Below are 26,559 nucleotides of genomic sequence, written 5' to 3'. Positions count from 1 at the left end.
CCCCCCCCCCCCCCCCCGCGCGCCACCCCCAGTTGGCATCTCCCTGCCTTCGGGAGCGTGTTTGGAACAGTCTTTCCCTCTGCTTTTCTCAGATGTCTGCAGCAGGAAGGTTCAGATTTCCCCTGACAGCACTTTGGGGAAGGATTGGATAAAGGATGAAAACGCTTATTCTACAGTTTGAATGCAGTGGTGGGGCTTACCTGCCTCCCCGAGGTCGTGGGAAATCCCTCCATCACCTTGACACAGCTTTTTGGGAAGCTACCTTATCTTCTCCAGTCATCTCAGGTTCTCTGCCTCCTGAGGGTCTGAGCTTCCCTGATTTCTTTGTCCAGGGTTTGTACCAGGTTGTGCCTCTTTCTACTTTTAGCCTCGAGGTCTCTTTTAACTTCCTTTCTGAAGAAACGGCCTTTACAAGGTGCACTGGGCAGAGATTTGTCATTTTCTATGCTGGTTTTGTTTCGGTATGCTTGGATAGGACAGCATTTTAGGACACGGGTAGGGTGCTTTGAAGAGCAATTGAATCCCAGTGACTGACTCCCAGAGCCACTTATCTGACCCCACCACCACACTGGTATTTAACCAGGTTTGAAACTTTAATCTGTCCTCTTATTGTGTCTTTTGCGTAGGATTAGATTCTTGAAGTCTCAGGGGCGTCTGATTGGCATATTTTATCCTCTCATTTCAGATAATAGTTTAACTTGGCTTATTCTGTTAGGATGTTATTTTTGTTTCCAAAGTGTGTTCTTTTGCCTTAGAACATGTGAGCCCAGAGAGATTACACTCCCTTTCCTTACCAGATAATCTCCTAACATGAGTGGGCCTGCATACAGAAAGTTTGTGTCAGCCGCTAGGACTGTTTCTGCACCTAGTAATGATGTAGGTGCTTTCTGTCTGCCTCTCCCAGCAGTGCTTTAGCACTTAGTAGGTGTTTGGAAATGTTCGAGAAGGGATGGAGGAGAGGGAAATCACAGAAGGAAAAAATCTTTCCCTGGCATCTTTTCGTTTTGTTTTTTTTTTTTAAGTTTTTATTTATTTATTTGACAGAGAGAGCACAAGCAAGGGGGGAGGCAGGCAGATGCAGAGGGAGAGGGAAAAGCAGCCACTCGTGGATCAGGGAGCCCAATTCGGGGCTCAATCTGAGGACCCTGGGATCATGACCTAAGCCAAAGGCAGACGCCCAACCAACTGAGCCACCCAGGCGCCCCTTCCCCTGGCATCTTGATTCAGTACAATAGAATTGTTCTGGAACAATAGCTGTTCCATTTTTTTTTCATTCTATATTTTGACCTGAGTTTAAGCTTTTTAAAATTTCAAAGGCAGCACATGCTTTCTGTAAAAATCCATGTATAGTGTGTCCAGTACAGGTTCTTATCTCAGGGCCTACTTTACCCCCATCTGGTACATTCTTCCAGACCCTTTTCAATTCATGTATGCAGAGAGCTAGCTACCTTTATTTTTATTTATTTTTAAAGATTTTATTTATTTGAGAGAGATTGAGAGAACAAGGGTGGGGGGACAGAGGGAGAACCAGATTCCCCGAAGAGCAAGGAGCCTGATGGGGGACTCGATCCCAGGATCCTGGGATCATGACCTGAGCCCAAGGCAGACGCTTAACCAACTGAGCCACCCAGGCACCCGAGGAATACCTTTATAAACAGAAGTGGCACCCTTTCTTAACCTATCATGAACTTTCTTCCATATTAGTTCATATACTTCTTAACAACTGTGTAGTTTTCCAAATCAGTCCTCTGTTGACAGTTAAGTTTTTCCAGTTTTCCACGTCAGTGAATGATGGCATACACCCTTGAGTCTATGTCCTTGCATGCCTAAGTATTTTCATAGGAAGATCATTATAGACTTTGAAAGCACAGAGACAGAAGTCAGACTTGCTGACTCTTGACTGGTTTTGCCCCAGTGATGCCACTTCTGCAAAATGCAGAGCCTGCGTCATAACCTAGAAGCTGTTGAAGTACATGCAGACATTTGGCCATGTCTTTCTGTCCCCTCCCTTTCCCTTCAGCTCTTCCCTTTGTTTTGATTGGGAAGGATTGAGGTTGGCGTGGAGAAGGGTGGTGAGTTAATTCTCGATAGTTTATACATGTATACTGCTCCTGACCAGCTGTGCTGGCTTTCTTTGCTCGGAAGAAAGCCAAAGGAGAGTGCTTTGTTTTCTCTAGGGTTTTGAAATCAAAGGTTGGTTGGGAGATCTAAGTTATGCAAAACAATACATACTTGTTGAACTTCTTGCTTCCAGCTTGTTCTTCCTTGCATGCTGTAGCGTATACTTTTGAGGTGCCCATTAGGTTTGTCCACAGAGCTCCTGGGGCACGATGTTATGATGGTGTATTGAGAGCACAAGCTCGGAGGCAGAATGCCTGTAACACTTGTAGCATAAAAGAAAGAAATGCATGCAACGCCGATTTTTAAGATGGTGCAGAGTTGTATGTACCGAGACCTAGCATTAACCTGGGCCTGCCACCGTGCCTTTAAAAAGACTGTGTGTGGGCCAGATGAAGCAAGTGAACAGTCTTTTTGCAACCCCATGGAGACCATGAATTTGAATTCAAAGACCCTCCAGTCACCCCCCCAACTTGCACTTTGGGTCTGGTTTGCCTCTGCTGTCCACTTGGACCTCTGAAAATGGCCGAGGTGGGCAGGGTTTCTGCTCCAGCTTCTAAGAACCCAAGTGATGTCTCACTTATTCTTATAGTTGAATGGCTTAAAGGGGATAAAGTTGAAGATAAGTTATTAACACCCAGCACGCGGTTGTTCAATTCAGTAGGGAGAGGGAGTCTTTCCACGTCCTCTTACCTGCTCTCTGTGGCAAAGAATAACGCACCTTGGAACTGTGAGACATTTTCAAATGGCAAAGGAAAAATCGTACATTTTAAAGATTGTTGTTTCGGAACAAAGTGAAGTTCAGCTGTTACTTTTTAGTCTCTGATATATTTTTCCTCTTCCCTAAGGATTGTTTTTAAAATGCGGGGGGGGGGGGGGGGTGAAATGCCAAGCCTGTGGTTTTTGCCCTTTAGCTGAAGGCGCTACAGATGGTACAGGCTACGACAGGAGCTCAGGTCTCTGCTCAGCTTTTTTCCACCACCTCGCTACCCCTACTCCCAGTCCAAAACCAGAGCTTTCCCATCAGCACAGTTGTAATTAGAGCCTCTCGACCAATGGAAGTCCTTAAAACATCTCAAATTCATTTCTTTCCTGAGGATTAAGTTTTAGTCGTCACTGGCCGTAAGTGTTTTATTTAGGAAGGTTTTTTCCTAAAACTCCTCTGTCATGAGAGTGCAGGATGAACGTTATTAAACCCTAAGAACACTATCAGATGCCCCTTAGCATGTACACCTGGGGAGGGGGTGGTTTCCAACACGATGCCCTCTGCTCCTGCCACTTCCCACTAATGAGATGCCACTCAGGTGCTGAGGGAGAGTGGGGTTTTCCCCATCCTGACAAGCCTCTTAAGGATTTACAGATGTCAACTATAAACTAGTCTTCAGAGGTTTCTGGCTTCTTGCCTTTCCTTAACCTCACATTCCCTTCCTGCTAGTGGTCCATTTCTTTCTTCCCCTTTGCTCATTCATTCCACAAGCATTTTTGGAGCGCCTATTATATGCCAGGCACTGTTCTAGGCATTGCATTAAAAAAGCAAGATGGAGAAGGCCCCTGTGCTCAACAGGTGACATTCCAGTGGGGGAAGATAAAAACAAACTCAAAATGATGAAATAAAGCCGAGTGTAATATAATAGTGAAGGGCTAGAGGGGATATTTGGTGGGATATTCAAATAAGGTCTCTCTGGGGAAGATATTTCAGCTGAGGTCTGAATGACAAGAAGAATACCTGGGCAGAGATCTGAGGGAGAAGCATTCCAGGTAGAGAACAGCAAGTGCAAAGGCCCTGAGGTGGGAGCAAGCTTAGTGTGCTCAGGGAACGGAAAGAAGGCAATGTGGCTTGAACATAAGCTAATGGGGGCGGGTAGGGTTGGGGAATGTTTAGAGAAGTAGGCAGGAACTAATTACACTGAATATTGGATATGATATTTTCCCAAACAGTAGGAAAAGGCGGTCTACATCCATTGTTCCCAGTTCCTCACTTTTTCGTCCTACTACATGGGCTCGCGTACCATGCAGTTGAGACTGTCCTCGGTAAGATAATGGCCACACGGTACTCAGTTGCACGGGCTCTTGACTCTATAGGGGCTGGTTTGGTGACTTCATACTAGATGAGTTCTGGGCTCATTAGAGCTTAAGGCTTGAGCAGGGAGTATCCAGACCTAAGTTTACCCTTATCCATTGCCATGTTGATTACTGTTATTTACACCCTAGGTGCTCTGTTCTTTTTACTTTCAGCAAACAACATCTTTCACTACTTACCTTAATTAGGACCCTCTGTGGCAGCCATCCAACACTAACTGGTGTGATCAAGAAAGGGAGTTGGTTCTCTCTCATAACCTTAATGCAGGCGTGACTGGATCCAGGTGTTCAAATGATATCATCAGGACGCAGTGTCTCCACCTCTTGGCCCTGCTTTCCTCTGTTTTGGCTTCATTCTGTGGCAGACTCCTCCCTTGTGGTGGAAGGATGATCGGTGGCAGCTCCGGGCTTACTTCCTGCCATCTTACCCGAGTGGGAAGAGTTTCTGTCTTTGTTTTTTACTCTTAGCTTTATAGAGATAGAATTGACATAGAACATTGTGTAAGCTTAAGGTATATAACCTGGTGGTTTGATAAACGTATATATTGTGAAACCATTTCCACAATAAGGTTAGTTAATACTTCCAGAGTGTCTTTCTCGATGGCTCTGCAAAAGCCCTAGGCCTACACACTGGTTTGCTCAGCTTGGGTTAGGGCCACCCATGAACCAATCATTGGCCTAGTTTGGGGTTAGATCCATCCTGTTATTGGCTCAGCTTGGGTTAGGCCCACCCGTGTCGTTGGCTCAGCCTGGGTTTGGTCCACCTCTGAGCCAGTTACTGATGCTGGAGGTAATCCCTCCTATCTTGTGCCTCCTGCTAGATGGTGATGTCAAGTACATCAGAATCCCATGGAATGAATGTAGGGTTGGTTTCCCCAAGATTGGAGTGGTGTTACAGAAAGATGGAAGATGAAGTGCTGGAATGGAAAAAGATCAACGAATGAGCAGCTTTCTACTCTTTCCAGCTTCTGTGCTTCCATCCAGCTTTCAGAGAAGCTGTTCCCCCGGAAGGGGAGGGGTGGGGCCCATGGCATGTTGTCTCTGAATTAGGGAAGGGAGAGAAATGAGGAAGGAGAGAAGATGTGAGTACAGGTACTAACAAATCTAGTTCTCAATAAGGGCTGTGCTCAAATATAAATACAATTGTTTGTGTGTGTTTTGTTGTTGTTTTGTTTTTTTTTTACCAGGGATTGAGAAGTTGGTGATTGTGTCCATGTCAATACTAACATTTAGCCGAATGATTCATATTTGTAGTAAAAAATATAGCTTGTCATGGGGCGCCTGGGCGGTACAAGTCAGTTAAGCATCCGACTCTTGGTTTCAGCTCAGGTTGTGATCCTCAGAGTTGGAAGATCGAGCCCTGCCGTCGGGTCTGCGCTCTGACCTGGAGCCTGCTTAAGATTCTCTCTCTTCATGCCCCTCCCCCAAGCGCTCTCTCTCTCTTCCAAACAAGACAAAAATACAACTTGTTATGCCTTGCAAAGTGAGGGGTCGCGTTCATTCTTTTGTCCCTAAGGACATCAGATTGTGATCTCCCTTGAGGGAAGGAAGGGACCTTGGAGACATCTCATTTGGGTTCCTGATGAACTTTTGACAAGCTCAGAGACTTAAATTCAGAGAATAAGCTGTTACCCGGTAAGCTCTATCAGAGGGGAGTCTGTACACCGCCCGCCGTTCTTAGAGATCCGTTCCCCAGCCTCTGCTCTGGATCTCTCCAAGTCCTCAGAGCCAAGGTCCCATTCCCACCCCGTGCTCTCTAGCTACTGTCCCGTTTTTCTGCTTCTCACACCCAGCTCTCCAAAATTCCCTCTACTTCCTCTTCTTCACCTCCTCGTAACTCCTCCACCCAATTTATTCCTCCTCCCCCTCCACTGTGTTGAAACTATTCTTGCTCACATCACCAGAGACCGACATTTGGCTAAGTCTCCTGGGTATTTTCCAGTCCTTATCTTAGTTTCTCTGTTGTATCATGGATACTGTGGACCGCTCCTCCTTTTCCCCTTGGCACCATCTATCTACTCTCAGGACAGCTCACTGTCTGGTTCTTGTCTCTTCATTTGTCCCCTGTCTCCTTAGATGACAGTTTCTTTCTTTGCCTACCAAACACTGGCATTCCTCAGAGTTCCCATAAATAGTCCTCACTAGATTCTCCAGCAGTTCCGTCACAAGAAAGAGGGAAGAAGTAGTTACAGGCTCAGGACTCTTATATTTGTATCAGCCCAGAGTTCACTCCTGAGTTTCGGATCTCCTCTTGCTTCTGGAAGTGTCACTGGTGTGTCAAACTAGAAATATCCCAAACTGGGCTTATTATCCTCTCACCCCAAAGACTTTCCTTCTCCTGTTGTTCATCTCTGGTGATGGGGATGATGGTAGCACCGGTTGTCTAAACCAGAACCCCAGGAGATGTCCCCTCTTTTTTTTTTTTTTTTCCTTGCCCCCCTTCCCCAAATGAATAAAATCTTGGTAGTTTTATCTTTCATGAAAGGTAACACGTGGATGGGCTGTATTTTGTCTGGATTTGGTTTCAGTTTTTGGCAATGGTTTATCATTTAATCCAACATAAAATTCAGGAGATCCCCCCCCCCAATTTAAGATGAGCTGTTTAACCAGACATGGGTAATAATATTAAAGCTTTCCCTCCTAGACACCATGCCACAGGAAGAGTGACCTCTTGCTCTGTTTTCACCATGGAGGACTCAGGAAAGACTTTCGGCTCTGAGGAGGAAGAAGCTAACTACTGGAAAGATCTGGCTATGACCTACAAGCAGAGGTCAGTCTCCCGAAGTCCACCCTGCTTTTTCTTCCCATGGCGGCCACCATTTCTTTGGGGGCCTCTTAGGTGACAAGCACTACGAAGGACTTGACACACATTCTGTCCATTAAATCTCAAAACTGCCTCATGAGGAAACCGTTATTACCCCGTTTAAAAATGAGGAACTGAGCCTCTGGGAGGGCAAGTAACTGGCCCACCGAGGTCACACCAGCTGGTAAGCAGCTGGGGGAGAGTGTGAGTGCCAAAGCCTCTGGTCCTAAGCACACTGCTGTGCTCCTTCCCATTCTGTTTTCTGGCAGGGTCTTATCAGTTCCAGATGCGTTATCTGGTCAGTCCCCGTGCCTGACAGTATGGGTTGTTGCAGATTTTAAATGTGAAACCAGCGATTCAGTGCCCATAACTGGGAGTAGTATGTGTGTGTGTTCAGCATTGTTTCTTTTTATTTCTCAAGGACTCTAATACTCTCCATGTGGAGGTCTTATTCCAGTCCCTCTAATTTCCTTACTCTTAATTTGACTTAAAGATAGCTCAGGTTTAGTATTTAAAAAAAAAAAAGTTGCCTGACTTGTAAGGGTTGAAGAGCTGGAGTTGGGTGTCTGGGGTTGGCCAGGGGCACATTATAGTGATGCAATAAGCAAACATTCATATTAGGTCCAGTTCCTGCTCACAAGTCAATCCACGGAGGGTATGCAATCCCGATATATTTACTCCACGTTGAGTTCACAAACAAAATATGTTGAATGAATGAGCGGAGAGTGAATTGGTAAAGAAATGGCTTCGGAGTCAGGCAGACCTAGGTGCAGGTCCGAGCTCTGCTTCTGACTCACGAGACCTTGAGACACGTCACATCTTCTCTCAGCCTTACCTGTAAAATGAGGGTAAGGCCAGTTTCTGCCTCGAAAGGTGGTTGAAACACAAGCTAATCTATGCATCGCACTGAACAGCACGGGTAGGTGCTCAGTAAATGATTGCCAGTGCGTCTGGGACCTCTGTAGGGCAGAGAATACGCAAGAGGAGCTCCGAGAATTCCAGGAGGGAAGCCGCGAATACGAAGCTGAATTGGAGACACAGCTGCAACAGATCGAAACCAGGAACAGGGACCTCCTGTCGGAAAATAACCGCCTTCGCATGGAGCTGGAAACCATCAAGGTGAGAGGACATAGACAGCAGGTCCAGACAGGCTTCCGGCGTGGCGTGTGTGCCTGGGAAAGCGAGTCGGGCCGTGCAAGGGGCCCCCGGGCAGCCCTGGGCACACTCCCCGCCCCCTCCAGGACTGCTGGGTGGAAATGCTGGTGGAAATCTTTTTTCCCCCATTGGGAGGAGCTCTGTGAGAAGCGAGTCACACCTGTGTCCCCACAGTCATTCTTGGCTGTCTACCACATCCCCACCAGGCATGTGAAAGGTAGACATTTTTGGAGTATGGGGTGTCCCTGGGTTTGCTGATCGTTAGATTATACACAGTCCAGGGTTATGCTGCCCAGTGTGGGAACCCCCAGCCACTTAGGGCAACTGACAGTTAAGTTCATTAAAATAAATAAAAATGTAATTAATTCATCGGGGCGCCTGGGTGGCTCAGTCGGTTAAGTGTCTGCCTTTGGCTCAGGTCATAATGCCAGGGTCCTGGGATCGAGTCCCACATCAGGCTCCTGGCTCCACAGGGAGCCTGCTTTTCCCTCTCCCACTGCTGCTCCCCCTGCTTATGCTCTCTCTGTCCCAAATGAATAAATAAAAAAAAAATTTTTTTAATGTAGTTCCTCACTTCTGCTAGCTACATTTCCACTGTTCAACAGCCCTACGTTTCTGTTGAGTATCATTATTGGACAGAGAGGTGGAAAATACTTCCCTCGTTACAGAAAGTTCTGGACAGTGCCAGTCTAGAGCAGGTTCCTCAACCTCGACACTGTGGACCTTTGAGGTTCGGTAGCTTTTCTGCAGTGGGAGCTGAGGTTTTCATGGTAGGATGTTGAACCGCATTGCTGGTCTCCACCCACTGCCAGGGGCTACCCTCTCCCCCCAGATTTTTGAGAACCCAAAATACTTGCCAACATTGCCAAGTGTCAGGAGCACCACTGGTCCAAAGGGTAAAGACTGCCTTTTAGACATTCTGTAGGGCTTAGCAGATAAACAGTCACACCGTGCCCTGCAGACCGCGGCTGTCAGCCCTCACGGCCAGGCAGGATCACCCGGCTAGCTTCCTGACCCTCGGGCCTGAACCCACCCTGGCCCTGAGATTCCTTATCTGAGTAAGCATGGGGGGGGGGGGAAGCCCAGGCATGTCTGCATGTTTTTTCTTTCTTTTTTTAAAGATTTACTCCTTTATTAGGGGGAGAGAGAGAGCAGCAGGGGGAGGGGCAGAGAGAGAGAATCCTGAATCAGACTCTGCTGAGCACGGAGCCCAAGATCATGACCTGAACCGAAATCAAGAGTCGGCTGCTTAATTGACTGATCTACCCAGGTGCCCCTTCGTTTTCTAAAAATAAAGCTCCCCGTGTAAATTTTGATGAGCTGCTGGGCGGGGGGGGGGGGGGGGGGAATGAACCAAGGGCCAGGTGTGGTGGATACTAGAAGATGTGTTCCTAGCGTTCTGGAAGTTTCGTGAGGAAGACAAACCTAACCCCAAAAACACTTAAGGAAAAGCTGCTCCGGTACATGGTACTGGTCGAGAGATCCTTCTGAGAGAAGGGTCTGCATGAGCTAGAGATAGCTTCACGGGCGAGCTGGGCGGGATTGGAGCTGGTGTTTGAAGGTGAGAGGAGTGTGTGTGCTTATGCACGTGTTGCTAGCAGGTTGGGGCGTAGGGGTTAGTGCAGAGTTAATTTGGGATAGACATAGACAACAATAGATGTCAAGCAGACCTGAGAATCCTGGCTTTAGTAGTGCATGGGAAAAAGTGGGACCCACAAATGGATTGGGGATTGAGGGATGGGGAGGGGCAGAGGAAAATCCCGAAGACCTCAGAAGCTGAGCAGTGGAGTGTAAGCTTTTCGTGTCGTAGACCACAGAACCCACACTGGCCATCTAGAGATCAGTCTGGCCCACTGATGTTTTTTGCTTAGCCTTCCGTGGTTTGGTTTTTTTTTTTAAAGATTTTATTTATTTATTTGACAGAGATAGGGACAGCCACCGAGAGAGGGAACATAAGCAGGGGGAGTGGGAGAGGAAGAAGCAGGCTCCCAGCGGAGGAGCCTGACGTGGGGCTCGATCCCAGGACTCCGGGATCACACCCTGAGCTGAAGGCAGACGCTTAACGACTGAGCCACCCAGGCGCCCCAGCCTTCCGTGGTTTTTATGCAACTTTTTATCATGACGGTTTTCAAGCACACAGCAAGGTTGAATTTTCCGATGACCACCTGTATATCCATCACCTAGGCTCTACCAATAACATTTGCCACACTGGATTTTTATTACCTATCTAATCTATCCATCTATCAGTCTAGTTTTCTGATGCATTTCAAAGTAACTTGCAGACATCTATACGCTTCCCTGTAAATACTTCAGCATGCTCTTATTAACTAGAGCTGAGGATTTGTTTACAGTTCATCCTTTTGATAGTAAAATAGATATCTTTAGTGTTTTAAGATTTTATTTGTTTAGATAGAGTTCACGTGTGGGCAGGGGGAGGGGCAGAGGGAGAGGGAGAGAGCATCTCAAGTGAACTCCATCCCACCACAGAACCCTGAGATCATGACCTGAGCCAAAATCAAGAGTTGGATGCTTAGGCAGCCGAGCCACCCAGGCACCCCCAGTGTTTAAGTATTTAATATCAATATTCAGAGTTATTAGGCTTCATATAAAAATCTGGATTCCTGACTTCCTTTGAGAATCAGCATGCCAGGCCTGCTGCATTCTTCCACACCAGCGAAAAGCCAGGTAGCGGTTGCCAAGACCAAGCAAGCATTCACTAGCCCGTCCTGATCCCCACTGCTGTCCCCCACCTCCATCCCTGACACTGAGGGATAAGTGTCCTTTGCTTTATCCCTACACCTGGCCCACGCCACTCATTTTGTGGACAGCCCGACCCCTGCCACAGGCACTGAGGAGTCCTGGTGCTAACTTGGAGGGGACTCAGGGACAGGAAGCTGTGTGGAAGGAGGAGCGGCTGTATGAACCGTAGTTGGGGGAGGGACCGGGCCCTCCACGGAGGCAGACTCCTAGTGAACAATTATGAAGTAATTAACTTTTTCAAGACTGAGCCCTTGAACCTGCAAAAGACCTTTTCATGACAAACACCTGACAGATGCCTGAGGTACAGAGCTTAGAGCGGGAGAAGAAATAGAAATGCCAGGGGAAACAGAACTGCCACCGGGGCGCCTGGCTGGCTCTGTTGTTGGAGCGTGCAGCTCAGGGTCTCGGGGTCGTGAGTTCGAGCCCCACATTGGGGTACAGGTTACTTTAAAAATAAGTAAATAAACTGCCACCGGCAAGTTATCTGTCAGTCACCTCGGAGACATGTATTCAACTGAGTCAGACTTCTTGACAACTGGCTTATTCATCGCAAGCTGAATAAAAAGGCCTGTAAGGGATCAAACAGAGCGGCTGTTGATGCCTCCATCAGCTGACAGCTTATTCTAATTAGCCTCAAATGAAAGCACGACCTTTAGCAACGGCTTTTCATGTCCACAAGTTCAAAGGACAGCATTTGAATCTTTATGCTGGTGGGGAAGCCCGCTAACTGCATCATCTTGGAACCTGCATTTCAATTGAGGTTAATGACGTAGGACCCTCCGCACTCCTGTTTCGTTTGGAGATGCATGCAGATAAAGGGTGTGAGGCCGGCAGAGCCAGCCCTGGGAATCTGCCCATGCGTGGTCGGCCCCTCCTTGCATGAGGGGAGTCGCTTCCTCTGCTCATGGCCAGGAAACAGTATCAGAGGGGACAGAGCATCGTGAGGATGCGGAATGTCCTCCCCGTCCCCACCCTGTAAATGATCAGCTTGTTCTGTGGGAGTTCTTCTCACGGTGCCCTCACCACGCCTCTCTGGCCCAGGCATCATTATGATATCATTCTCCCCGTGCATCCCGACTGTTTTCTAGCAACGCCTTTGTTTACTCAGTTGAGGAAAGAAGAAGAGTGTGTCTGTTTTTCAAGCTTCTTTTTTCTTTTTTTTTTTTATAAGATTTTATTTATTTATTTGACAGATGGTGCAAGTAGGCAGAGTGGCAGGGAGAGGGAGGCGTAGGCTCTCCGCTGAACAGGGAGCCCAATGCGAGACTTGATCCCAGGATCCTGGGATCATGACCTGAGCTGAAGGCAGACGCTTAACCCATGGAGCCACCCAGGCACCCTGTTTCGTTTTGTATTTTTAAAGATTTTATTTTATTTTATTTTTTATTTTATTTTTTTTTCTTTTACCTCTTAGCCATCAATTTATTTTTATTTATTTATTTTTTTTTAATGAGTTTTTATTATATTATGTTAGTCACCATACAGTACATCCCCGGTTTCCGATGTAAGGCTCGATGATTCATTAGTTGTGTATAACACCCAGTGCACCATGCAATACGTGCCCTCCTTACTACCCCTCACCGGTCTATCCCATTCCCCCACCCCCCTCCCCTCTGAAGTCCTCAGTTTGTTTCTCATAGTCCATAGTCTCTCATGTTTCATTCCCCCTTCTGATTACCCCCCCTTTCTTTATCCCTTTCTTCCCCTACCAATCATCCTAGTTCTTATGTTCCATAGATGAGAGAAATCATATGATAGTTGTCTTTCTCTGCTTGACTTATTTCACTTAGCATTATCTCCTCCAGTGCCGTCCATGTTGCAGCAAATGTTGAGAAATCGTTCTTTCTGATAGCGGAGTAATATTCCATTGTATATATGGACCACGACTTCTTAATCCAGTCATCTGTTGAAGGGCATCTCGGCTCCTTCCACAATTTAGCTGTTGTGGACATTGCTGCTATGAACATTGGGGTGCATATGGCCCTTCTCTTCACTACGTAAAGATTTTATTTTTTAAGTAATCTCCACACCCAGTGTGGGGCTTGAACTCCCAACCCTGAGATAAAGAGTCGCATGTTCTACCAACAGAGCCAGGCGCCCCTCAAACTCTCTAATTAGATTTTGGGCTTTCCTGTGGGACGTGTTTTGTGTGTAGACGAAGGGAAAGCAGTAGGGGTGTTTGGTGAAGGAAGGTGATTTGAAAGAGTAGCCAGAGCAGAACGTATGTGTGTGTGTGTCTGTGCGTGCATGTGTGTGTGAGCACATGTGTGTGCACGTGCAGTCAATACCTATGTGGCCTGGAAGGAAGTGTTTGAGGGCAGTTTAGCATAGTTGTTTAATGAGCACAAGCCCCAGGGGCCCAGATTGGATCTTGGCTCAGTCATTTGCTACCAGTTGGCTTCGGACTAATGAAGTAGCCTCAGTTCCCATCTCTGACGTAGCATTAAATGAGCCAGCGTAAGTACTGTCCTGAGCCCAGAAGCCGGCCCAGGGTAAGCATGCGGTGACTGTTAGCTGCTGCGATTGGGCAGCGACAGATCGTGAAGTCATTTGACTGTTCCTTGCTTGGAAAGCACTAGTCGGATCACGCTAAGCTCTCTTGATAACTAGTAACAGGTTGTGTTTTGTTGGTTTGTTTCCTTCCTTCCCTCCTTCCCCCAAAGGTCCAAAAGCCCCTTCTAGCTCCCCCACGCTGCAGGGGGCATGTCGTGGATCACAAAGGTAGGACAGCTGTCAGACTAAGTCCATGGTCTCCTGCTCTTACGGTGAGGCACAAGCAACCAGAGTTACTGTGATTCCTGATAGGCAATCCAGGGATGTCACGGGAAGTGGATTTGTATTGCCCTTGTGGATGAGGCTTGGAGAGGTTTCTGTGGCTTTCATGGCTGTGGACACCTTGAGCAAAATAATGGCTTTGAAGATTGTTGGGAGCTTCTTGACTCCCAGAGGCGGCAGGGACTAAGTTCGGAGGGGGCGGGCTGCAAGGTGCTCGTGGGCCAGGAAGTGGGAAGCAGTTAGAACATCTTTGTATGGTGGCCCCCCATTCTCACCATCTGCCCTCACTTGCTTCAACATGTCTGTGGAGAAAAGGTTCTCCTGGCTGAGGTTAGGCTTGTGGCCTGGCTGCGGTGGGAGGCTGCGAGAAGGTCTGGAGCCTCCTTAGTGAGTGTGATGTGAAGACCGGTCCCATAAAGATCCTACGATAAGGGAGAGCTAAATCCCCTAAAGAAATCAGGGTGCTGCCGAGGCGTGCACACAAGGAGAATCGGACGCTCACGAGCTGAAAACAACAGTGTCCACTCCAGCACGAGAGCGTATGTTCCAGGATTAATCCCTCGGTGTTTTGAGATGACAGGAAAGGGAGATAAACACAGCTTATCAGAAGCCTTCAATCGCGCACTCAGTGTTGATTTTGTCCTCCAGGAGAAGTTTGAAACGCAGCACTCGGAAGGCTACCGGCAGATCTCGGCCTTGGAGGATGACCTCGCCCAGACCAAAGCAATTAAGGATCAACTGCAGAAATACATCCGAGAGCTGGAGCAAGCAAACGATGACTTGGAAAGAGCAAAACGGTACGTTGGGAAGGAGAGAACAGGTTTCGGAACGCATTCGTTTGGCCATTGGCAGGCAAATGTCAGGCAGGACTTCGCAGTGGAAGCGGCATTTGGGCTAAGACCAGGGGATGCCCGGGTGTCATGCAGGGGAGGGGTGTGCGGTGAGGACCTCGCAGGCAGAAGGACGAGCACGTGCTAAATACCCCCCTAAGGTGAGCATGTGCAGAGAACGGGGTTTCTTAAACTGACGTTCTGTTGTTTAGCAGAATGCTAACAGTCGTGACTCACGTTTATTGAGTAACTACTTGGTGCCAGGCCCCCTGTTTTCTTTAATGAAAACACTTTAAAAATTAGCTATAAATCGCATATAGTGGCATGCACAGGTTTGAACATACAGTTCCATCAGTTTGGGCAAATTGCGTATATGTTCACAGGACCCATGCTCTTGTTAAGATATGGAACCTTCCTGTTGACCTCCTCGTCCCCTGCATTGTTGTTGTTGTTTATTATTATTTTATTATTATTATTAGTTTACTTAGGCTCCACACCCAGTGTGGAGCCCAGTGCGGGGCTTGAACTCACAACCCTGAGACCCAGACCTGAGCTGGGATCAAGAGTCAGACGCTCAACTGACTGAGCCACCCAGGTGCCCCATCCGCTCGTTATTTGTTAGTGGTTGCTTTAGGGTCACAACATACACTTCGTTGTACCCCTTCATTTAAAGCGCAGCAACCTTGCAATCTCGCAGTTTCATTTTTATCCTCGAACTTCATGCTAGATTCGTAATACTGTTATGTCTACAAATGCTGTGGATTCCACGATACGTTGCTATAATTTTTGCTTTGAAGTATATTTTAAAGAAATTAAGAGAGTAAAGAGATAGGCTTTTATATTCACCCACGTATGTACCATTTCTGGTTCATGCCTTCCCGAGGACCTGGTTTTCCCTCTGTACCATCTCCCTTCAGCTTGAAGAACTTCCCGTAGGGTTTCTCGTAGCACAGGTCTGTTCACAGTGAAGTCTCCTTGTTCTAATTTATTTAAAAGTGTCTTTCGTTTGTTTGCCTTCATGCTTGAAAGATAGGTCCACTGGAGGTAGGATTCTGGGTTGACAGTGGTTGTTTTTTGTTTTCGTTTTTGTTTTCAGTGGTTTGTTCCACTGTCTTCTGGTTTCCTTGGTTCAGGTGAGAAGTTAATGGTCATTTGAATGGTTACAGCCCAGTATGTAATGCGGTTTTTTTCTGGCTGCTCTCAGATTTTTCTCTTAATATTTTGTTGGCAACCGTCTATGATGTGCCTAGATTTTATATATACTTAACTTAAAAAAAAATTGTTGGATTTAACCAGAATTGATTTTTAAATTTCCTTAAATAATCTCCACACCCAGCGTGGGGCTCGAACTCACGATTCTGAGATCGAGAGTCAGCTGCTCCACTGCCTGACCCAGCCAGGCGCCCCTATATGTGTTTATCTTGATAGGGTTTTGCTGGGCTTTTTTAATCTGTAAATTTCTCATTTTGCCAAATTTAACTTCGGTCATTATTTCTCAAAGATTTATGCTGTGCCGTTTTCTCTCTCCTGTCCTTCTGAGACACCAACTGCACACACATAAGTTGTTTTGATCTTGTCACACAGGCTCTATTCCTTTTTTTTTTTTTTTCTCCTCCTTATCTTTTTTTCTTTTGGTTCTTCAAATTGGATAATTTCTGTTGATCTGGTCTCAAGTTCACTGATGTCTCTCCAGTCTGCTGATAAGCCAATTCCAATAGTGTCTTTAGAGATCGTATTTTCAGTCCTAGAATTTCCTTTTTTTTTTTTTTTTTTTTTTTTAAGATTTTATTTATTTGTTTGACACAGGGGGAGAGAGCACAGGCAGGGGAAAGCAGCAGGCAGAGGGAGAGGGAGAAGCAGACTCCCCGCTGAGCAGAGAGCCCAATGTGGGGTCCAATCCCAGGACCCTGAGACCATGACCTGGGGCGAAAGCAGACGCTTAACCGACACCCAGGTGCCCCCCTCTCCTTTTTCTAAATTTCCTTTTTTAAAAAAAAAATTGATTTATCTGACAGAGAGAGAGACAGAGACAGAGACAGAACACATGAGCAGAGGGAGAGAGAGAATTCCGAGCAGACTCTCCGCTGAGTGTGGAGCCCGACATGGGGCTTGATCTCACAACCTGAACCAAGATCAAGAATTAGGCGCTTAGCAGACTGAGCCACCCAGGCGCCCCTCTCTTTGTATCCTTGAACATAGCCACAGTAGCTATTTTCTTTTTTTTTTTTTTTTTTTAAAGATTTTATTTATTTATTCGACAGAGATAGAGACAGCCAGCGAGAGAGGGAACACAAGCAGGGGGAGTGGGAGAGGAAGAAGCAGGCTCATAGTGGAAGAGCCTGATGTGGGGCTCGATCCCAGAACGCCGGGATCACGCCCTGAGCCAAAGGCAGACGCTTAACCGCTGTGCCACCCAGGCGCCCCGGCAGTAGCTATTTTCAAGTCCTTTTCTGCTAATTCTAACACCTACGTTATCTTAGGGCTATTTCCAGCGATGGCCTTTTCTCCTGAGTTTGAGTCATATTTTTTGTGCTCTTCATGTGTCCTGTTGAGTAATCTTGAGTTCTGGACGTTATGAATGATGTGTTGCAGAAACTATGGATTATGTTTTTTATTTTTTGGGGGGCGGGGGGGGTCTGTTAACCAGGCCGAACTAACACGCCAGACTGTTCCCGCGTAATGGGCAGTAGCTGAAATCTGTTTGATTCTTCGAGCCTTAACCAGGCTGCTCCAAGTCTGCTGAGCGTGCACACGGTCCAGAGGTTAGCCAGAGATGTGGGAGGAGTTTCCATGAGAATTTGGCGCTCCCCTGTAGCCGTGGAGTTCTGTCACTGGAGCTGTAGGCAAAACACTAACAGAGACGCAACATTCACCCCCTGCTGTTTCTTTCTTCCAAGTGTTGGCTCCCATTCTTGCCCGTGTCTTCCGACCGTGGCTGTTGGACCCAGAGTTTATAGTTGTCGTGTATGGGAGCTTGGGTCTGATACAAGCCCCCTTCTCCTGATCAGAACTGGGATCTCTTTTCTCATCAGTTTGTCAGAACTCTTTGTATATTTTTGCCGTTAATCTTTTGTCCTGCGTGGAACATACTTTTCATAGAATAATCCAGTCTTTTGCCTTTGTCTTTGGTATCATTTTCCATACAAATAATTTTCATCTTTAGGTCATCCAATTTATGTCTCCTTTTTAAGTTTCTAGGTTTCCAGACTGCTCTAGAGAAATCTCCTTGATCCTTTGTGCATGTCTTCTATTAATTTTATTTGTAAGACTTATTTGTTTTATACTTATAATCTGCCTGGAATTTTTTTATCTAGTACAAGACACAGGCCCAATTTTCTTTCTTCCGTTCTTCCTTTTTTAATTTCAAAAATTTTTTTTATTTTTTTCCCAATTTTATTTTCAGTATGTAAATAGCCATTTGTACCAGTACTATTTATTAAGTACTCATTTTTTGCACTGAATATAACCCATCTCTGTCATATATTAATCTCTGACATATCCTGGGATCTCATTCTGGATTCTCTGTTTTGGTCCAGTGTACAATTTGTGAATTGCTATACCAATACGATAATGACTCGATTACCATGACTTCGCAGTATGCCCGCAAGCCCCTGGCATGCCATTGTTTTCACCCATATTTCATTGATCAAAGCAAGTCCCGTGGTCCAGGTCAAGAGGTGGGACAGTACATTCCACCCGCAATGAGGCCATGGCAAGGATGCGGACGTAGGGAGGGTGAAGAATTAGGACCAATAATGCAGTCTATGGTGAAGACACGGTACATTCACTGGTTCCCAAATAATATACAAAGAGTAGAGTTTTTTAATGCAAATTCAAGCCAATAAAAATGGAAATTCAGCTTATCCCCCCCCCCCAAAGAGCGTTCTATACCCACTGTTGTACATCTTCTCTCACATAACAGTAGGTCTTGGAGACCTTTCAGGACACAGAGCGTTCTTTGTTCCTTTTTCCCCCAAGTGCATAATATTCTATTGTGTGGCTGGTGTTGTACAGTACATAATAATTTATTTGTCCGGTCCCCTGTGGGTGGCTATCTGCTACGTTTGCATTCTGGTGCAGTGATAGGCGTTGCTGTAATGAATCATAAACACTGCTTGCACGGGTGTTTATCTGTAGGATAAATTCCCACAAGTGCGATTGCTGGGTCGTGTATCAAGGGATACATGCGTATGTGGTTTTGATAGTTACTGCCCATTCGTTCCCTGTATGGTTGCATCACCTTATTACATTCCCAGCACCCGTGCACGTAAATCCCTCTTTTCCAGATAGCTTCACTAACAGTGGTTTTCAAACCTCGATTTCTGTCAGTCTAGTAAGTGACCGATGGGTACGTTTCTCGGTTATGAGTGACGTTGATCCCTTTTCCTAATTTAAGAACAGTTTTATTGCTTTTTCTGTGAACTGTGTTAGCTTTGCCTTTTTTCAAATTGGTGTTTGTTTTCATTTCTAGGAGATTGTTATATATCTGTGCTATGGATTGAAAATATTTGGAGTTTAGATTTGTCTTCCCGCTTTGTCGTAAACGTTACTGTCAAACGTTACTTGATTTCTCTGTAGTCGGACGTATCAGTCACAGTCGGAAGGTCATTCTGCAGTCCAAGGTTTATAAAGCGTTAGTCTGCGCTTTCTTTTTCTTCTCTTTCTTACATTTTTTATATTTTTTAGGATTAAAGGCACATTGGATTCACATTTTGGCCAAATGCTGAATTGTTTGATGTTAAAATTAGATGAGGTAGAGGCGAGGCCCCAATCATCATTAGAGAATGCATAAAGTTCTGGCATACTGAAGTTTTATGTTTTAAAAAAATTAAAAACAAAATTTTATTGTAAAATTTTAATAGTTATATTTGTAAAATTTGACCGTCTACTTCAAGAACAGTAATTTCTCAGCCCTACCAGCTATTTGCTTTTTATAAAATTTTTTTTAAAAGATTTTATTTATTTATTCGACAGAGATAGAGACAGCCAGCGAGAGAGGGAACACAAGCAGGGGGAGTGGGAGAGGAAGAAGCAGGCTCATAGCAGAGGAGCCTGATGTGGGGCTCGATCCCAGAACGCTGGGATCACGCCCTGAGCCGAAGGCAGACGCTTAACCGCTGTGCCACCCAGGCGCCCCAGCTATTTGCTTTTTAAAGTCCTTCTGTTGTACTTCTGTAAAACGAAATGGCTTACTTTTAGGAAGGGGGTAACCCTGAAAGACTCAGGGCCTAATTGGAAGTAACTAAGAATTAAATACATTCCTTAAAGATTATTATTATTATTATTTTTTATTAACACATGAATGCTAAGGTATGGAAAAGTTGTACAAAGATTAAAAATGATTTAATCTAATGTTACTCTTCTATGTGGTACTGTTACATAGACATTAAAAAAAAACCCTCCTGGGGCACCCGGCTGGCTCAGTCGGTTAAGGGTCTGCCTTCAGCTCACATCATGATCCCAGGGTCCTAGGATTGAGCCCTGCATCGGGCTCCCTGCTCAGCTGGAAGCCTGCTTCTCCCTCTCCCTCTGCCTCTCCCTCTGCATGTGCACTCTCTCTCTCTCTCTCACATCAAATAAATAAAATCTTTAAATAAAAAAATTTCTTGTGATAAAAACACATCAAATACCGTCTTAACCATTTTTTTAAAGATTTTATTTATTTGTCAGAGAGGGAGAGGGGAGCACAAGCAGGGGGAGCAGCAGAGGAGAAGCAGGCTCTCCTCTGCTTGAATTAAAACTTGCACCCAATAAACACTTTTTGCTTTCTCTGATTTTCACTACTTTGCATCCTCTGTTGGAATGGAATCATCCACTATTTGTCCTCTTGTGACTGGCTTATTTTCTTAGCATAGTGTCCTTAAGATTCATCCATGCTGTAGCATGCGACAGGATTTTTTTTTTTTTAGGCTGCATAATATTCCAGTGTATGTACAGTTGACTCAACACAGGTTTGAACTGCACGGCACCACTCAGGGAATTTTTTTTTTTTCAATAAATGCAGTGTAGTACTATAAATGTATTTTCTCTTACAATGTTTTTTTTTTTTAAGATTTTATTTATTTATTTGGCAGAGAGAGAGTGCAAGTAGGCAGAGCAGGGAGAGGGAGAAACAGGCGCTCTGCTGAGCAGGGAGCCCAATGCGGGGCTTGATCCCAGGACCCCGGGATCATGGCCTGAGCTGAAGGCAGATGCTTAATGACTGAGCCACCCAGGCGCCCCTTAAAATTTCCTTAATAGCATTTTCTTTCCTTTCTTTTTTTAAAAGATTTTATTTATTTATATGACAGAGAGAGAGACAGCCAGTGAGAGAGGGAACACAAGCAGGGGGAGTGGGAGAGGAAGAAGCAGGCTCCCAGCGGAGCAGGGAGCCTGATGTGGGGCTTGATCCCAGGACCCTGGGATCACGCCCTGAGCTGAAAGATGACGCTTAACAACTGAGCCACCCAGGCGCCCCGTAATAGCATTTTCTTTAGCTTACTTCATCGTATAGTGTGTAATACGTAGCATGCAAAATACGTGTTAATAGACTGTTCATGTTGTTGATAAGGCTTTTGGTCAATAGTAGGCTATTAGTAATTTAGGGGAGTCAAAAGTTCTACGCAGGTTTTTGACTACATGAGGGGTCGGCAGCCGTAGCCCCCGCATTGCTCAAGGGTCAGCTGTATATACCACATTCTCTTTATCCATTTATGTGTCCGTGGACATTGGGCTTGCTTCTGCCTCTTGACTGTCGTGAATGATGCTGCTGTGAACACAGGTGTACAAATACCTCTTTGAGATCCTGCTTTCACTTTAAAATATATGCCCAGCAGTGTGATCGCTGGATCATATGGTAATTCCATGGGTTTTTTTGTTTCTTTGTTTGTTTTTAAGATTGATTTATTTATTTGCAAGAGAGAGCGGGCATGAGGGGCAGAGGGAGACGGAGAGAGAGTCCTGAGCAGATTCCACTCTAAGCACAGAGCCCGACACGGGGCTCCGTCTCATGACCCTGAGATCATGACATGAGCCAAAACCAAGAGTCAGTCACCCAGCTGAGTGAGCCACCCAGGCGCCCCTCCGTGTTTAATTTTTTCAGGTGCCTCCATACTGTTTTCCGTAATGACCCACCATTTTATATTCTCCCAGGCAGTGAACAGAGGCTCCAGCATTTCCACATCCCCACTGACACTTGTTTCCTGTTGTTTCGGCAGTGGCCATTCTGATGCGTTTGAGGGGATACATAGATTTTTAAAGCATTTATTGACTCAAAAAGAATGTTTTTAGGAGCGCCTGGGTGGCTCAGTCATTAGGCGTCTGTCTTCGGCTCAGGTCATGATCCCAGAGTCCTGGGATCGAGCCCTGCATCGGGCTCCCTGCTCAGTGGGAAGCCTGCTTCTTCCTCTCCCACTCCCCCTGCTTGTGTTCCCTCTCTCGCTGGCTGTCTCTCTGTCAATAAATAAAATCTTTAAAAAAAAGAAAAAAGTGTTCTTAGTTATCTACCGAATGTATTTCTTAATATGTATCTTGACTGAAAATCTATTTTCCTACTTAGCTCTTTTTCAGTTCTTAGTAACGTTACGGGAGATCAGATTGCACATTGTGTATTGCGTACACAGCATTTTACTCTTACGTGATAGATATGTTTTTAATACATCCGTTGACAGAATTTTAACTTATGGAGCACAGGAAGCCATTTTCACTACGGTCACGGCCACAGGATGCTTGCCTGTTTCTGGAAGCAGGTATTCACACAGTGACAATACCTCCAAGCACCAAGCTCTGCTGGTGTTACCAGTGCTGATTATATATAGCCGTGTCCTCATCGAGCCACACGGGTTCAGAAATGCTGCTCAAGGGGCGCGTGGGTGGCGCAGTCGTTAAGCGTCTGCCTTCGGCTCAGGGCGTGATCCTGGCGTTCCGGGATCGAGCCCCACATCAGGCTCCTCCACTATGAGCCTGCTTCTTCCTCTCCCACTCCGCCTGCTTGTGTTCCCTCTCTCGCTGGCTGTCTCTCTCTGTTCGAAAAAATAAAAATAAAATCTTAAAAAAAAAAAAAATGCTTCTCAAGTTGCTGTATTTCTCTGGCATTCCAGAAGCCAGTAATAGATTTTAGCCAAATACTGAGTTATTGAAACTTTTGATTCAGTTGATCTTGGGGGGTGTAGTGTGAGGTATGGAGCCAACATTAATTTTTTGTGGGGGCTACTTAGTAGACTCCAAACCCAGAATTGAAGCAACTGTCTTTTCTTTTCTTTTCTTTTCTTTTCTTTTCTTTTCTTTTCTTTTCTTTTCTTTTCTCTTTTCTTTCTTTTCTTTTCTTTTCTTTCCTTCCTTCCTTTTTTCTCTTTCTTTCCTTTCTTCTTTCTTTCTCTCCTTTCTTTCTTTCTTTCTTTCTTTCTTTCTTTCTTTCTTTCTTTCTTTCTTTCTGATTTTATTTACTTGAGAGAGAGAAAGCATGAGTAGAGGGGAGGGGTAGAGGGAGAAGACTCCCCACTGAGCAGGGAGCCTGATGCGGGACTCCATCCCAGGACCCTGGGACCATGACCTGAGCGAAAGGCAGATGCTTAACCGACTGAGCCACCCAGGCCCGCTGAATCAGCCATGTTTTCATCAATGATTTGCAATGTCACTTTTATCATAGATTAAGTTCTTCTGTGTATTTGGATCTGTTTCTTGATCTCTGGGTCTCCCTGGTCTGTCCTTATAACTGTTTAACGCCGTCCCACACAGTGGTTCACCGTTGAGGCTTTGTAATAGTGCGTTCTTTATACCTGGGAGAGCTCCTTCTCTCTCTTTCAGGGTTCTTTCGGCCATTCTTATTTTATTATCACATACTCTTTTAAATCAGACCCCCGTGCCACTGTCCCCAACAAGAACCTATTAATGTTTTTACTAGGACGTTGTTAAACTATCAGGTAACTTAGGGGGAATGAATTTCTTTGTGATGTGGAGTCTTCCTCTTCACAGACACCATATGTCTGCATTTCAACAGCCCTTCCGTGCCCTGCGGTAAAATCCTACATGTTTGTTGTTACATGAATTCCTACGCATTTTCTTTATTTGTTGTTTGACATGTCAAGCCTTTAGGGTGATGGTACTCCTAAATGTTATTCCTTTGTTGTTTTTATTTAAGCACTTTTGGTAACTTTATTTTTCTCTGAAGACCATTTGAGGGAGGGTGCGAATATAATTCAGAATGAATTGATCCTCACTTTGCAATTGGAGGACCAGCACCCCGAGAGGTTAAGCTGCCCAAGAACGCTTAGCTAGTCTTATGTCGAAGAGCCAGGTGGTAGCTCCTGGGTTCTACTCCAAACATACACTTCTAACTACCATGAGATAACGATTAGCAGAATGTTAAAGGTCTTCCAAAGACAAACACGGGGTTAGTAATGAAAATTGCTGGAATTTCTGAGTACTCGTGTGCAAAACATCTGTTGGAGGCTTCGTGTATGACTGTACTTGCCCCTCGACACCCCCTCTATGTGGAGGTGCTGTTACTACCCCTGCTTTGCATGTGAGGAAACTGGCCAAGCTACCTGCTCCATGCCTCAGAGTTAGACACATTTCTTTATTACAGCCCTTCTCAGTGCCTTTAATGATGTTCCAGTGAAATGTCTACACTGGTCACAAGAAGTGGTTTTTAGGAGGGCAGTTGAGCATTTTGAATTGTTTAAGGGAACTGAAAGATCTGTGAAAGTCTATTAAATAGAAAGACCTATTAAAGACGGTCTCTTCTCCCTGTTTAAATGTACATTAAGTTGTATATGGATTTTAGTAAGGTATTCTGAATACCGATTTGCATTGTGAGTCTCCAAAAGAAGATTTGCTGCTTTGGGCATTAGCTGGGCCCTCTGTGTTATCCTAATAAGGCGCAGGCTCGTTGCTTAGTGTTACAGGAACATCTCTCATTTAATGCCCAGGATAGCTTTGTGTACCTCAAGTGGTAAGACGATTTCCATTCTGCAGGCGAAGAGCCTGGGTCCCAGAAGGTTAAGACACTTGTTCAGGTCTGTGGTGTCTCGGAAGTGCCCATACTGGGACTCACGCCCCCCCCCCCCCCCCCCCTGGCCTTTCTTGTCTCCCAGGTTCGTAGGCACCAAACGGACGCTGCCGTTGGCTCTCTTGGACAGCTTTGTTTTTCTCTTACCAGGGCCACAATTATGTCTCTGGAAGATTTTGAGCAGCGGTTGAATCAAGCCATTGAAAGAAATGCCTTCCTGGAGAGCGAACTGGATGAGAAGGAGAATCTCCTAGAATCTGTTCAGCGGCTGAAGGATGAAGCCAGAGGTCAGGAGGCCTTGGCTTTGTTCTGTGCGCCCTCACCAGCGTTTTCTCCTCTCCCTGCCTGAGAACAGCTTGTCCTGTAGTGTCGCCCAGCGTTACCTTTGCTGGAAATCCATGCCCTGCTCAGCACACAGTCTGGTCAGAGGGTATAGAACCACACTGGGCTGGCTTCAGCCTTGGTCCCCACCCCGTGCTAAGAATTGTCAGATGTCCCACCCTCTAAAGACCCCTTATGGATATTTAAACCCACCCCTGGCTTTTTGATCGGTAGGCGTATAAGAGTTTTGTGGGGAGAAAATTCTTGTTAATGGAATTGCTAGCTAGCCCATTGTTTTTGTGGCTTGCTGGCCGCCGATGCATGTGGCTTCGAGCTCTGACTTCCCAGCAGCATTTGCTCCATGGAAGTTCCAGTTCCAGAGATAGATCTGCGTGCAGAAGAGTTTTTTTTTTTAACATCCCAATTAATTGTTCACAACATTAATTTAGTTTCTAACATATAGCCAGTAGGAGGATTAAAAAGAAAAAACTTTTTTTAATATACATTGGGTGCATGTATCCTTTTATTTTTATTTTTTTGAAGATTTTATTTATTTATTAGAGCACGAGCGGGGAGGGGAGCAGAGGCAGAGGGAGAAGCAGACTCCCTGCTGAGCAGGGAGCTTAGTGTGGGGCTCGATCCCAGGACCCTGGGATCATGACCTGAGCCAAAGGCAGATACTTAACCAACTGAGCAACCCAGGCGCCCCTAAGAAAAAACTCTTTAAGTTTGAAAGGCAGTTCTATAAATGTCCATCAGTAGTGAAGTGGTTAAATAAATTACATAGATTTATTTTTTGGAATATTAAACAATTGTTAAGATACAGATATAAGTAGAAAGATTAAGACATACTGTCACGGTCAGTAGATATATTTCTATTTATACTTAATAGGGATTATTCCTATCATACGCTTAATAGAGATACATATAAAGTCTTTGTCTGAAAATACAGAAAAAAAGGATTGGAAATATCTCCCCCATATTATAGTGATTATGAGTGAGGAAGGGCATTTGGGGATGGGTTGGGAAAGCATATTTTCACTTACTATTCTATATACCCCATTACACTGCAATTGTTTTGAAGTAAGAAAAGCATTAGTGTATCTATCAGTGCCATTTTAAAAAAAATTTTAAACTTTTTGTTTTTACTAAAAAATCATGTGGTTTTACAAGCCTGCTAGGCCAGGTCCTACAGGTTTCACTTCATCAAGGATTTCCACCTGTTTTTTGTTCTGGTACTTCTTTTCCCTGACCAGCGTCTACTGTTGACCCTCCCCTTCCCCCCTCACTCGAAGCAGGGACCTAATCTGAACCCTTGTCCTGGCTCAGATTTGCGGCAGGAGTTGGCTGTGCAGCAGAAGCAGGAGAAGCCCAGGACCCCCATGCCCAGCTCGGTGGAGGCCGAAAGGACAGACACAGGAGTGCAGGCCACTGGGTCCGTGCCATCCACACCCATAGCTCATCGGGGACCCAGCGCTAACTTAAACACACCAGGGACGTTCAGACGTGGTAAGGGAATAGCCGTCGAGAGGATTTTCTTTGCTCCACAGAGCTCTCCCAGGAGTAGGGTCCTGGATGAGAGAGACTGGGCCAGGCTATACTGTGAGGAGCGAACTGGGATGCCCACGGCGGGGGTGTGGTAGGGGGAGCAGAGCTTTGAGATAAGCAAGAAGAGCTTGGTTGTAAGGCAATAGGGAATGGTGGAGTCTGCGGTATGCGGGGGGGGGGGG

General features: G+C 45.7%; 1 protein-coding gene across 3 annotated transcripts in view; it reads left to right on the top strand.

Moving 5' to 3' along the window:
- NDE1 (nudE neurodevelopment protein 1) overlaps positions 1–26,559 on the top strand; it is a 48,447-nt gene that overhangs the window by 2,441 nt on the left and 19,447 nt on the right. For all 3 annotated transcript variants that reach the window (XM_040635287.1, XM_040635285.1, XM_040635286.1), the window contains exons 2-6: positions 6,842–6,967; positions 7,966–8,119; positions 14,339–14,487; positions 24,659–24,795; positions 26,159–26,338. In XM_040635287.1, coding sequence (XP_040491221.1) covers positions 6,885–6,967; positions 7,966–8,119; positions 14,339–14,487; positions 24,659–24,795; positions 26,159–26,338 — 703 coding nt within the window. In that variant the 5' untranslated portion in view covers positions 6,842–6,884. The remainder of the gene's footprint in view (positions 1–6,841; positions 6,968–7,965; positions 8,120–14,338; positions 14,488–24,658; positions 24,796–26,158; positions 26,339–26,559) is intronic.

The sequence above is a fragment of the Ursus maritimus genome, unplaced genomic scaffold (assembly GCF_017311325.1).
Source record: "Ursus maritimus isolate PB19 unplaced genomic scaffold, ASM1731132v1 scaffold_2, whole genome shotgun sequence".
Taxonomy (NCBI): Eukaryota; Metazoa; Chordata; class Mammalia; order Carnivora; family Ursidae; genus Ursus; species Ursus maritimus.
The sequence above is the reverse complement of the archived record's forward strand: the minus strand, read 5'-3'. Positions and strand labels throughout refer to the sequence as shown.